Here is a 13,874-nt window from a genome sequence, read left to right as displayed (position 1 = left end):
CTCAGTCTGGAACAGCTACCTCTGCTGATCAGGCTGAGGAAAATGGTCCTCTTGGGGAGGTAAAGCGCTGCTTGCTGGTAAAAACAGATTCTCAGTTGTTTGAGACAGCCGGGGTGGACGTAGGAATACTTGACCGTCAGTATAGGGGGCTGCGGGACACTTGTTCCCAGGTAACCCTGTGCCATCCAGATATTATTCCTAGGGAGTTTATAATCCCAAATGAGAGCATGAAGGTGGCAGGGATTGAGGGGCAGATAATCTCTCTGCCAGTAGCAGAGGTACCTGTCAACTTTCAAGGCTGGAGGGGAGATTGGCGGATAGCGATTTCATCGACTCTGCCAGCAGCCGTGCTCGTGGGAAATGACCTGGCTGAACATGTGAAACGGGTGCTAGTGATTACACGCTCACAAGCCACCACAGGGACAGTTCAGGGGGGTAATGATGAGCCAGAGACGGAAGCAGGTGGGGGAAGTTCAGAAGCTGTGGTGGAAACCTTAACCACAGACAGCAGATTTGGACAGGAGCAAAAGGCAGACGCCACTCTCCAAAAGTGTTTTGAACAGGTGACTGACGCCCAGCTAACACCTGAGACCCCAGTGAGATTTCTGGAGAAAAAGGGGATTTTATATAGAGAAACCCTGAGGAATATCTCAAAAGGGGGAGATGGGATCAGAAGTCAGCTGGTGGTACCTGAAAAGTATCGCCCCATGATCTTACAAAGGGGGCACTCTGACATGTTTGCTGCACACTTAGGAGTGAACAAAACACAGCAGAGAATCACACAGAATTTCTACTGGCCTGACATAGGGAAGCAGATCAGGGAGTTCTGTAAACAATGTGATGTGTGTCAAAGGCAGGGGAATAACCGCGACAGGACCAAAGCAAAGTTGTGCCCTTTGCCTGTGATTGACACTCCGTTCAAATGCATAGGGGTGGATATTGTGGGACCTTTGCCCAAGGCCACAAAGAGGGGGAATAGGTTCATACTAACAATTGTGGACCATGCCACAAGGTATCCTGAAGCCATACCCTTGACTAACATTGAAACTAACACAGTGGCCGATGCTTTGGTGGGGTATATGTCCAGGATGGGATTTGCCTCAGAGATAATCACAGATTTGGGCGCATCGTTCACATCAAAGCTCATGAAACGCTTATGGCAGATCTGTGGAATTAAGCACAAGGAAACCACTGCCTATCATCCGGAAAGTAATGGGTTAACTGAGAAGTTCAATGGGACTCTGATGCGCATGATAAGGGCTTACTTGGCAGAGAATCCAAACAATTGGGACCAGAAGCTGCAATCCCTTTTGTTTGCTTATCGATCAGTGCCACAAGCCAGTACCGGGTTCAGTCCATTCGAACTTTTATTTGGGAGAAGGGTGAAAGGGCCCCTTGATTTGATCAAACAAAATTGGGAGCAGATCACCCAGGATGACCCACAAGACGTTGTGACTTACATAGACACCTTGATGAATGACCTAAAGCGAAATCTAGAGCTGGCAGCAGAAAACCTGCAAGCGCAGAAGGTCAAACAGAAAACATGGTATGACCGCAAAGCTAGAGAGAGGCACTTTGACCCAGGGGAGGAAGTGCTCTGGCTTAGGCCCTGCAGAGAGAATAAACTGCAGCTCAAATGGGCAGGACCATATAGGGTCATTTCCAAGATGTCAGACCTGAACTACCTAATAGAGCAGGAGGAGAACCAAGCAAGGAGGGTGGTTCATGTGAATGCCCTAAAACCCTACTACAGAGGGGAACAGAGGGTTTTATTCGCGATAAAAGCAGCTGAGAGTGAGGAAGCTGAATTACCCTTCTGGGAGGGTAGAGGGGAAGTAAAATACAACCCAGAGGAGGTAAAGATCAGTCCTGCACTCACCCAAGACCAGCAGCAAGAACTAAAAATGCTGCTTAGTAAATATCAGCAGGTGTTTTCCAACAAGCCGGGGATAGTGAAGGGAGTGATGCATCGGATCCACACAGGGGATGCACCCCCGCAGGCAGTATCCCCATACCGAGTAACGGGACCCTATAGGGACAAGGTGCGGAAGGAGCTGGACGAGATGCTTAGGGAGAACATAATCGTCCCCTCTTCTAGCCCTTGGTCCTCTCCGATAGTCCTTGTGGACAAGCCTGATGGGAGCATTAGGTTTTGTGTTGACTACAGGAAATTAAACCGTGTAACCACTCCTGATGCCTACCCAATGCCCAGGCTAGACAACCTGATTGAAACCATAGGGGGTTGTCGGTTCATCTCATCATTGGACCTGGTAAAGGGATATTGGCAATTAAGAATTGATCCCAGGGATCAAGAAAAAACTGCCTTTTGCAGCCCTTTTGGTCTCTATGAGTTTCGAGTCCTGAGCTTTGGTCTCAGAAATGCACCAGCCACATTCCAAAGGCTGATGGACCAGACCTTGGCAGGGCTCAGTGACTTTACAGTGGCCTACATTGACGACATAGGGATCTTCAGTAATACCTGGGAAGATCACCTGATACACCTGGAGTTAGTGCTGCAGAGGTTAAGTGCAGCAGGGCTAACAGTAAAGGCCAGCAAGTGTCAGCTGGGTAGCCCAGAGATAAAATACTTGGGTCACATGGTAGGGGGAGGAATGATAAAACCCCTGGAGGCCAAAATAGAAGCTGTTCGTGATTGGCCTAGACCCAACACCAAGAAAAAGGTCAAATCATTTCTTGGGTTGGTGGGCTACTACAGAAAGTTCATCCCGAGGTTTAGCGAGATTGCGGCTCCGCTGACCGATCTGACGAGGAAGAAGGCTGATGACAGCATCCCGTGGACCAGCGACTGTGAGGCGGCGTTCCAGAGGTTGAAGGAGGCGTTAATCAACTATCCTGTCCTGCGTGCTCCAGACTTCGACCGGGAGTTCATCATCTACACCGATGCGTCTAACAGCGGGGTAGGAGCAGTTCTGTGCCAAGAGGATGAGAATGGTGACCAGCATCCAGTGTCCTACCTGAGTAGGAAACTTCAAAAAGGTGAGAGACATTTGGCAACCGTGGAGAAGGAGTGTTTGGCCATAGTCTACGCGATCCAGAAGGCCAAGCCTTACATCTGGGGAAGACATTTTGTTCTGTGTACTGACCATTCACCATTGCAATGGTTAAAGACAATGAAAACCCACAATAGCAAACTTATGAGGTGGGCTTTGAACTTACAGGACTATGACTTTGAAGTGAAGGTGGTCAGAGGGTCAGTGAACTGTGTTGCTGACGCCTTATCAAGAAGACCTGAAGACTGAAGACGGCGAAAGAACATGGACTATATGTATATAATGAAAACAAAAAGTTAAAATGTACCTGGTTTTGAATTTGGTTGGTATTAATAAAGGTAAATTGATGTACTGTATATGGTAAAATGTTTAAATGCATATTTGCTATGGTTAACTTGGAGTGTAAGTATATGTAAGTATTATATGGTATGTATAAATGTTGTTGTGTATTTTATGCAGGTTGTTTTTTTGGTGAAAAGCACGTTAGCTTTCCCCCTACAAAACAACTTATAAAGAGGGGAGGTGTTACATAACAGCACTGATGTTACCTGTCTGTCATGGGTTTGGAGGGAAAGTTCCATCCTATGGGGAGTGGAAGGCGGGACATCAGGAGGAGGGGCTGTACTGTATAAATATGTGATGCCTGTGTGGTGAAGAGTAGATGCTGAGACAGACTGTGAGACACTGGGTTGGGACGAAGAAGCAGCTGGGGAAGAAGAAGCTGTTGTGGGAGTCTGGGTGTCTGACAGGGTACTACTGTGTGTCAGAGTACCAACCTGAAAGGTTCAGGGGTCTGTTGGTTAGCCAGAACTGATGGGTTCAGGGTCTGTGCTTTAAGTTAAAGGTTCTAGGTGAACCAAACTGTATGCTTGTGTGTGTGAGAATAAGCCACGTTACTTTATTTTATTCACCTGATTGTTTTATTTACCCTGTTTGTATTTAAAATAAACCTTATTCTTTTACTGTTTAAAAATCCATCCCTGGTCTGTGTGACTTTTTATAGGGAATGGTTGGTGGCAGCTTAGTGTAACTGTGTGGCAGATCCCAGTAGGTCTGGGTTTGTCACAGTAGCCATATGCAATATGAGATTGGAGCACAATGAGAAATCTTCCTAGGGCGAAGAAGGGTGGTTGTCAATAACATCAGGGGATGGGCTTGGAATATTGGCTGGTGATTCCTCTGAAGAGTCCGTGTCAGTGTCAAGCTTGGATTCGAATGAAGAAGATGAAGATGGATTATCATCTTGTGCTAAAGATTGATCATGACTGATGTTAGATGCTTGATGAGTTTATTTTTTTTATTTTTATTTAGGAACAGGGATAAAGGGTACAAAAAGAAAGAGGGGATAGGAAAGGAAAAATGGTTTTGGGGGATAGGACAGCATATAGTATAACATCATCCAATCAATTCATATTACTAATACATATCAACTTTTTGCTTTTTCACAGTTTGATTACCCTCCTGCTTTTATCTTATCATTTAATTTTAATTTTATTCTATGTTATTCCAACATTGTCTGGTAGCTGCTGCCATTTATACAATACATCCCATCGTTCAGTTTCTTTTTGAATTGAACAGTCTTTCAGCCCATCTGACAGAATATCCATTTTTTTCACTTCCCATATTTTAACCATAAGATTGTCTGGTTTCAGTATCTCTGCCTCCTTAAGATTTTTGTCATAATGCTTTTTAACTTTGGAAGCTGCATGGGTCACTGGATAACTCTCTACTGCATTCATATTACCTGGTGTCATGTCTAATACAGACGATTCTAAAGTCTGTACAACTTCATTTAAGTTTTGTTTGGCATCTACTGTCCCCTCTTTCGTCCCTTTCATCAAATCTTCTATTTTGCTAAGACCTGCATTCACTCGCTGGAACCCTGTTAATATTAGCCTTTGTATATTAATCTGCCATTCCTTTTCTATTTCTTGCACCACTATTCCAGAACTTTGGGATTGAACAGACCAAGTCTCCATTTGTTCTTTTGAATTTTTGGGGTCCATCTCAGGCTTTGGGGTTTGTATAAATACCACAATAATCACCCCCTAGAAATCCTTCCACAATTTCCACAATTTTATCAACAATTCAAACCCCTCATCATAAACCTCCCCTTAGATCTCCCTCCAATCTTTGTCCAAATATTGTAGTATAAAAATCAACTTTTAGCCCAGCAAATACAATATCAATTAGAACCGTGACGCAGTTATTTCTTCTTCTCCTGAGTTCAGCACACTTCTATTATTAGACTCACACGCGGTCTGCAGTCCGACAAACAAAACAACAATCACAGAGTCTCAAACTGTCCAGTAGATTGTCCTTGAAACTCGTCTTGTGATCTTCATTAACCCCTTAATGCTCCTTAGTCCAGTCGGCCACGTCAGCTCCTTCTCCCGAAAACCACCAGATTCTATTATTTATAGTTCACAAAGTCCAGAGAAGGCAAAGAGTAACGTATCCCAGCCACACTGCATCCACCGAAGTCTCTTAAATCCAGTCAGACGGTGTTGCTGTCTGGGATTCTTTTCCAGAAACATAAGATTTATTTTTCCATCTCAGACTCTCGGCTTTAGAATCAGCCTGGTGTTTTAAGAGTTCGCTTTTGAGTCAGACTGATAAGATAAACCCGCCGCTGCATTTATTCTTTCAGCCAAATATTTTCATTCTTATTTCAGCTTAATGAGGCTGTTTCATAAATCAGAGGCTTCGGCTTACTTACTTGTTATATATTATTAGTTTATATTGATTGCTCTCCTCTCCCCCGGTAAAGGGTTCCTCGCGGCTCAGTGCCAAAAAATGGCGCCCGCTCCAGTCCGTGCACGGTGATTTCTTCAGAAGAAAAAAGTCTGGGTCTGCCTCCCTTTCTTCTCCTTCTGCTGCTCACCATCTGCTTCAGAGAGACTTCTTCTAGACTCTCCTTTGATCCCCATTTCAAAAGGGGGATCCCGAACCGGAGGGTTCCAGTTTTCCCCAGAGAGCTCTTCTCTGGAGTTGCTGGCAGCACCGCAACAAAGCCCCGCCTCCAGATGCTTGATGAGTTTCAATGGTCAGGCCCGAATTGGTCATTGAAACTGTAGGAGCTGGTTTCGCCTTGGCTGAATGCTTTACACATTTAGACTGTTCGATGTGGGAAGATGGTAATGGGCGCTTTTTTGAGTGTTAGTGTTGATGCGGAAACATGAGCTGATTTATGGGATCGATGTTTCTTGGGCGGAGGCGGCTGTTCGAGACAATGCTGTTTGGCTTGGAGATATTGAGACAGGTTCTGGTACTGTTCCATTTAAAACTGCATCAAAAATGGGAAAACATTTTCCACGCCGAACTGTTGGAAAGTAGGAAAAAATGGGTATGGAAAATATTGACCAAATTGAGGCATGCTGGTCTGCCCGAATTGAGGTATGTCGGTCCGCATCGAGATATGTTTTCTCTTCTCCTTTGTTTTTCTTGGAGATTGTGGCGGGGCATTCGGCTCCGACAATTCACTTTCAAACGCCTGCCCTGACATAGGGCTCGAATGGGCCATGGCTGGCTGGACTGGACGGAAGCTTAGTTCTTAAATGGCCTGTAGAGAGGGGAGGGCTACTAGATGGTGCCAGAGCCTGTGCTAATGGGATATGCATCTTATCCCCCTCTAAATTCGACTCCAGCGTCTCTCTCGATGATTCCTCCATGATCAGAGATGGGGGTTTGTCTTTTGGAGGAAGAGTGTCAGCCAATTTAACCCTTTTTGATTTCTTAGAGAGAAGCTTTTCCTTTGCTTTTGCAGTTGTTTCCTTACGTCGACTCGTCTGAGGTGCTGATTTAGACTTGGACTTTGAGGACATTTTTGAAGTGATGGACCCTTCCTTAGAGTGAGGAGAGGGGATCATTTGATCGGGAGCAGACACGGATGGAGTCTGTCGCTCTACCGTTCCTTCCCGCGAATGAGTAGACAGTGGAGCCGAGGCTGCAGGATTCATAGCAACTTCCGAAAGGTGGGATCTCAGTCTCTGAAGCCTCTGTTTAAGTGTGGCCTTAGTTAGATTTTTACAGGCTACACAGGTCTGGGTCTGATGTTGTTTGCCCAGACAGTAAAGGCAATTATCGTGACCGTCTAAGTACGGTACTTTGCTATTTCAGCCCACGCACCTTTTAAAAGGAGCTGAAGAGGCCATAAATGGTGTGAAAAGGGAAGGAGAAACGGTTGAAGAGTCCTGGGGGAGGGGGGGAGTCCAAACTAGGAGTAGATGAAAACGAAACAACTCACAGGGGATCGTAAATCAAACATAGAAAAACGGAAATTTTCAATCAAACCAAAAGGAAGAAGGGAAAGTAGCAATAAGCGCTAAAAATTAGCTGAGGAGTTAGCTCTATCTTTGTGGAGAACCTTTCAGCACGGCGGAAAAAAGGAACTGAGGGGAATCTTGGGTGGGAGGAGCATGCACCTCATGGGGGATCATACCATAAAATGGTTACTTTTAGCTCTAAAATATTCCGAGAATGTCCGCTCAGGAACAGAGAAGACCCATTTGTGTGCATTCACAGAGGCCACAAAGAATAATAATAATGATGACTAGTAATCCTTTACAGACTGTTTGGAAGGGAAAGAGTGTCAGGGAATTAAACATAAAACAATGGAGAACTTGGTAGCCAGACTGATCCAAGGATAGGACTCCTGTGTCTCTTTTAGTACAAATTGTCTCTAGTGGGCTTACAACAGGAAAGTTGGGGTTGAAAGCTAGGAAATGTTCACTGGATTTGCTGTGAGATATGAATGGATCACTGGGAACAGTAAGGAAGTTAATAACCAAGCATTTCATGCTGGTTTTCTCCTTGGACACTCACCTTACGCTGATAATCTCCACACCTTTGTATCCAGGAATATCTTTATAAACTTTGCTCATCTGGAAGGGAAAGAAAAATCCATAATGGGTTCATTAACCAGGCAAAAGCCGTTCAATGGGGGAGGGTAGACAGACAGACAGAAACCTTTATGACATGATGCAGGGTGACTGACTTTTTACCTGCTCCTTAAACTCATTCTCCAGATTCTGGTATTGGACTGAGCTCTTATTTGCATAGCTTTCTTCATATTCTCTATTAGTTATCTTCACCTCAACATCAAGTGACACAGACACATTTTCTAAAATAAAAAGATATCCATGTTTAAGCAGATCTAACATGTTGATATATTCTTTGAGAGGGAAAGCTGAAGACTCTGGAGGCAATTTAGTCTGGGGAAAAAAGATTACAAGAATACTGTATGTATAGAAGTTCATACAATTGTGCATTGTGTGGAGAAAAGTGGTATTATTGGGATTTGAAATGTAACTTTAAAAAGCATTTTATTTCTGTAACTCACATCATTTGAAAAATAATTCATTGTTCTTGGTCACAAAAGTAACTCTTCATGTTGATTGCTGCACTGGTCATTATTTTTCCATTACTTTTTAAAATTCCTCAGGACTAGAAGGTGAATGGCATAAAATTTGAACAATTCTGTTAAAAACTCCTTAAAAAGTAACTGGAAAACTTAAACCCCCATATTAGGAGAATACCTTTTTGCGCCCATCAATCAACCAAAGTCTAGAAAATGTTAAAATAACTTTAATTTTTGCTTATGATGAAATTTACCTTTGTTACATTCTCAGAGAGCACTGTTTAATGCATTGTATTTCACAATAGGATTTCAACCACTAATTCTGAGGGCTAGACAATATTATTGTGAATAGTAGTTTCAGGGGAGGTCACCTTAAGCCTCTGTGTAGGATTCCCACATAGAAATGACAGTTCCTGTTGGACACAGGATGCTAGACTATATCATCCATCATTTGATCCAGCACAACATTTGGTGGTTCTTTTAATACGGGCCCGTTGTTACTGTGTACCATCAAGTAACTTCTGGCTTATTGTGACTTTATGAATTAGGGTACTACCAGATTGCAAGGAAGTATTGCATCTGATCACACTGGAAAAGGTCACTTTTATGGGAATGATCTCCCTTAAAATGACCCTACTGTTTGTGCAGGGACTAGCCTAGCCCAGCCCCTATAATAAGTAGCTCTCCCACTAGCCCAAAAAGGTTCAGCTTGAGCCTGAATCAGGGTTGGGCTGGGTAGCTAATGGAATCTGCCCTTGGAGTTATTTTTTTTTTTTTTTAGCAAAATCCTTTTATGACTAGACAGGTCTAAAATATATGAGAAGTATCAGTATTTAAGGCTGGCACTTCAGAGTAATTTTCCCGTAGTGTAAGTTCATGTATACAGGGAAAAACATTTAATTCTGTCTTGCTAGACACAAATCCTAGCAAAAACATGAATTTTGAACTATATTTAAGTGAAGTGCAATATTACACCATATTTTTCTGTGTATAAAACGCCCCCATGTATAAGACGCCCTCCACTTTTCTAATCCAAAATTAAGAAATCTAAGTGGGGGTTTAGCAAGTGTAGGGGGAAAGGGGTCAAAGCACTGCAGGATTGCTTTGATCCCTGCTTTCTCCTTCACTTGTTTTTGTTCTCTCTTCAGCTTACTTCCGTGTATAAGACGACCCTAAATTTTTAGTCTAAAGATTTTAGACAAAAGTATAGTCTTATACATGGAAAAATATGGTACCTAGATATGTTAATCGGGATTAATAGTTTCCCCAAGATCCTTTTCTGAGCTATGCTCAAATTTGAATTGCTTTTAATTTATGAAAACAAATAGATGGTGTAATTTCTTCATTAGCTGTGAACAATACTTCACCAATTCTATGGAAAGATTGCTGCTGTGTAAGATACCTCAGTGGTTTAGGTATCTGGCTATGAAGTCAGAGGTTACATGTTTGATCCCCCTCTTTGCCTCCCAGGAGAACAGCCAGCCTGTGTAGCCACAGGCAACCTACACAGTCCCAGGGTGTCCCCAGAAGGAATGGTAAATCACCTCTGAGTATTTGCTCCTTAGAAAATCCTGGAAAGGGTTGCCATAAGTATGAATTTACTTGATGGCAAACAATTACAGTTTCAGATGCAACAATCAAGGACAGAGAAGAAATTAAAAAGTTTTAAACTGCCAACCATAGACAAGAATGTAACATAAACATCTCCTTCACTGAAATGTTTAGAAAAAGATGAGAAACATACCTAAGGTCCACCAAAATGACTTTTAGAAAACCTTTTCACATTAGTCTAATTGTGAAATTTCATACTTTCTTACTTTCCCTGTTGATTGATGTTTGAAAAATCATAGTTGGATAAAATTACATGGGAAATTCTATTCTTGGTCTATTTTTATATATTCAACAGTCCTGTAAATGGAAGTCTTGGGTGGGTCATTACAGGGTAAAGCCTTTTTAGCCTTCATGGAGAACCCAGCCAGAAACAGAAAGAGACTGAAATGCACAGGATTTTGCCCGATGTCCCACTTTTGCTTACCACTTTTAGCAGCGAATTCATCCGAAGGAAACTCACACCGGGGGCCGGTGAACAAGTTATCACGACAGATGCATTTAATTCCATCATAGGTTCCTCCATTCATACAAGTTCCTGGAAGACAAATCCCATCCACTCTAATTTAGTAAACAAAAGTCTGTACAGAAAAGGAGAGTAGAACGGTAAACTGCTTCATAATCACTGGGGGCAAACACTCAAGTACTGCTCTGTGATGTTCAAAAACAGTGTCAGATAACACCGTGAAGAACTTTATCCTGCAGTGTCAACTCCCATAGTGAATGTTAACACTGCCTTTGCTGCAAATTGCCAGTAACCAAATAACTCAAACAATATAGAAAATTTAAGATTTTAATCATTTTTCCAGTAAGTCACCTGATCAGGAAAATAAGGCAAAAAACAGAAGGGGGACTATAGAAGATAATTTAAGGATCCAATATGCAGAAGAAAGGTTCCATAATTATAAGAATCTTCATTAGGCAGTTGGTTTTCATATATCTACTACTCCATAAAGAACAAACATTGAAACAATCAAATCAGGAAATAAAAGGAATGATTGTGTGAAGGGAGAGAGAGAGGAGGAGGAGGAGGAGGAGGAGAAATTAAACATACAAGGCGGGGGGGGGGGAAAGAAAAATGAGTGCTTCCTCAGGAACAGAGTTACTGCATTGTCATTTGTATGTCACTACTAAATAAAGCATAGGAACTACAGTGTAGTTTTGTAAACGGAAAATTATTATGTGATTCCTGGAATAACAGTTTAGAAGAGTAAAAACAAATAATTGTACAGAATGATGCACCTCATGTTCCGATTTGTTTCAAGAAGCTCAAAAAGATTGTAATAAAAAATAAAAACATGAAATCGCAACACACTGCTCACCTGGGGTAGTTGAAGATTTGGTGGTGATTGTAGACATTGAGGTACTTCTTGTGGTAGTTGTAGTAGTGGTAGAGGTACTACTAGCAGCTGAGGAAATGGTGGAACTTTTAGACATGCTACTAATCCCCGAGGAGGGAGAAGGAGAACTCACTGTGGTAGTATGTGTTGTAGTTGAAACTGTAGTGCTGACAGATGTGTGAGACCTGCTTGTTCTGGAAGGGTTTTGAGTTGACGTTAAGGTAAGGGGTGAGGCAGTGGTTGCAGACTTGGATGTACTGGTGGTAGTCTGTGTTGAGGTCGTGGTGGTAGTACTGGTGGATGTTGCGATGCTGGAATCTGGAGAGGACCTGCTGGTTCCCAGGAGAGGAGGTGTGGTCCTTCCCATGGCTTCTGATATAAGAGTGGGAGTGGTGGCCGTTGTAGTGGGAGAGGTGCTAGTTGTGGTGGTGGCTGTGGCAGAGGTGGGATGGGAGGTTTGTGGAGAGGCTGAAGTGCTGCTGGGTGCTGTTTGTGAGGTGGAAGTGGTGGTGGGCTTCCCTGAAGTGGTTGTGCTGGTGGGGGAGATGGTGGTGGGAGGGGTGGATGTGAATATGGTCACCTGGGATGTGGTGAAAATGGGGTTGGGGATTGGTGTGCTGGATGCCAAAGTGTCAAAAGGTACTGTGGAGAGAGTGTCCGTCGTCTTCATCTGTACCGTGGTAGTTTCAGGAGTGGGAGTCATGGGGTAAGTGCTAGCTGCGGTTCCTTTTGAGTCAGTAATGGTTGTGGTAGGCAATGTGGAGGAACGGCTTGTGGGGGCTGGTGACTCTGAGGAAGCGGTGGTGGTGGTGCTGCCCAAGGTTGTAAAATGGGTGGATCTTTCAGTTGGGCCAGCTGTGGATGTGGTGACTGGTAATGTTGCTGAGATGCTGGTGCTGAGGATTGTGGGAGAGCTACTTCCCGTAGTAGGGTGGAGGGTCGAAGTGCGAGTCATAACTTGGGTTGTGGTAAAAATGCTGCTGGATACTGTTCCTTTGTTTGTGATTCCAGTGACCGTTGTGGATTTAGGGTCCTCTGTTGTGACAGAAACTGAAGTAGCAGAACTGCTGGTGGCCGTGCTTGCAGACTTGGATGTACTGGTGGTAGTCAGCGTTGAGGTCGTGGTGGTGGTACTGGTAGATGTTGCTATACTGGGTTCTGGAGAGGATCTGCTGGTTCCCAGGAGAGGAGGTGTGGTCCTTCCCATGGCTTCTGATATAAGAGTGGGAGTGGTGGCCGTTGTAGTGGGAGAGGTGCTAGTTGTGGTGGTGGTGGTGGTGGCTGTAGCAGAAGTGGGATGGGAGGTTTGTGGAGAGGCTGAAGTGCTGCTGGGTGCTGTTTGTGAGGTGGAAATGGTGGTGGGCTTCCCTGAAGTGGTTGTGCTGGTGGGGGAGATGGTGGTGGGAGGGGTGGATGTGAATATGGTCACCTGGGATGTGGTGAAAATGGGGTTGGGGATTGGTGTGCTGGATGCCAAAGTGTCAAAAGGTACTGTGGAGAGAGTGTCCGTCGTCTTCATCTGTACCGTGGTAGTTTCAGGAGTGGGAGTAATGGGGGAAGTGCTAGCTGCGGTTCCTTTTGAGTCAGTAATGGTTGTGGTAGGCAATGTGGAGGAACGGCTTGTGGGGGCTGGTGACTCTGAGGAAGTGGTGGTGGTGGTGCTGCCCAAGGTTGTAAAATGGGTGGATCTTTCAGTTGGGCCAGCTGTGGATGTGGTGACTGGTAATGTTGCTGAGATGCTGGTGCTGAGGGTTGTGGGAGAGCTACTTCCCGTAGTAGGGTGGAGGGTCGAAGTGCGAGTCATAACTTGGGTTGTGGTAAAAATGCTGCTGGATACTGTTCCTTTGTTTGTGATTCCAGTGACCGTTGTTGATTTAGGGTCCTCTGTTGTGGCAGAAACTGAAGTAGCAGAACTGCTGGTGGCCGTGCTTGCAGACTTGGATGTACTGGTGGTAGTCAGCATTGAGGCTGTGGTGGTGGTGGTACTGGTGGATGTTGCGATGCTGGGTTCTGGAGAGGATCTGCTGGTTCCCAGGAGAGGAGGTGTGGTCCTTCCCATGGCTTCTGATGTAAGAGTGGGAGTGGTGGCCGTTGTAGTGGGAGAGGTGCTAGTTGTGGTGGTGGTGGTGGTGGCTGTAGCAGAAGTGGGATGGGAGGTTTGTGGAGAGGCTGAAGTGCTGCTGGGTGCTGTTTGTGAGGTGGAAGTGGTGGTGGGCTTCCCTGAAGTGGTTGTGCTGGTGGGGGAGATGGTGGTGGGAGGGGTGGATGTGAATACCGTCACCTGGGATGTGGTGAAAATGGGGTTGGGGATTGGTGTGCTGGATGCCAAAGTGGCAAAAGGTACTGTGGAGAGAGTGTCTGTTGTCTTCATCTGTACCGTGGTAGTTTCAGGGGTGGGAGTCATGGCGGAAGTGCTAGCTGCGGTTCCTTTTGAATCAGTAATAGTTGTGGTAGGCAATGTGGAGGAACGGCTTGTGGGGGCTGGTAGTTCTGAGGAGGTGGTGGTGGTGGTGGTGCCCAAGGTTCCAGTCTGGGTTGAGCTTTGATTTGGTTCCA

At 44.6% G+C, this 13,874-nt stretch overlaps 2 protein-coding genes across 2 annotated transcripts in view; both read right to left on the bottom strand.

Annotated features, from left to right (window-relative positions):
• LOC110080276 (mucin-17) overlaps positions 1-7,891 on the bottom strand; it is a 26,607-nt gene extending 18,716 nt beyond the window's left edge. The window contains exon 1 of the mRNA XM_078377751.1: positions 7,836-7,891. The gene's annotated coding sequence lies outside the window, so the exon portion shown is untranslated. The remainder of the gene's footprint in view (positions 1-7,835) is intronic.
• Positions 7,200-13,874, bottom strand: LOC144583607 (uncharacterized). The gene is made up of 3 exons (XM_078377750.1): positions 11,301-13,874; positions 10,406-10,516; positions 7,200-8,133 (listed from the first exon to the last, which is right to left on the bottom strand). Exons 1-3 carry the CDS (start codon positions 13,720-13,722, stop codon positions 7,982-7,984), a joined length of 2,685 nt encoding a protein of 894 aa, XP_078233876.1. The 5' UTR covers positions 13,723-13,874; the 3' UTR covers positions 7,200-7,981.

This window comes from Pogona vitticeps, chromosome 6 (genome assembly GCF_051106095.1).
Source record: "Pogona vitticeps strain Pit_001003342236 chromosome 6, PviZW2.1, whole genome shotgun sequence".
Taxonomy (NCBI): domain Eukaryota; kingdom Metazoa; phylum Chordata; class Lepidosauria; order Squamata; family Agamidae; genus Pogona; species Pogona vitticeps.
Note: the sequence above shows the minus strand (reverse complement) of the source record. Positions and strands in the feature narration are given on the sequence as shown.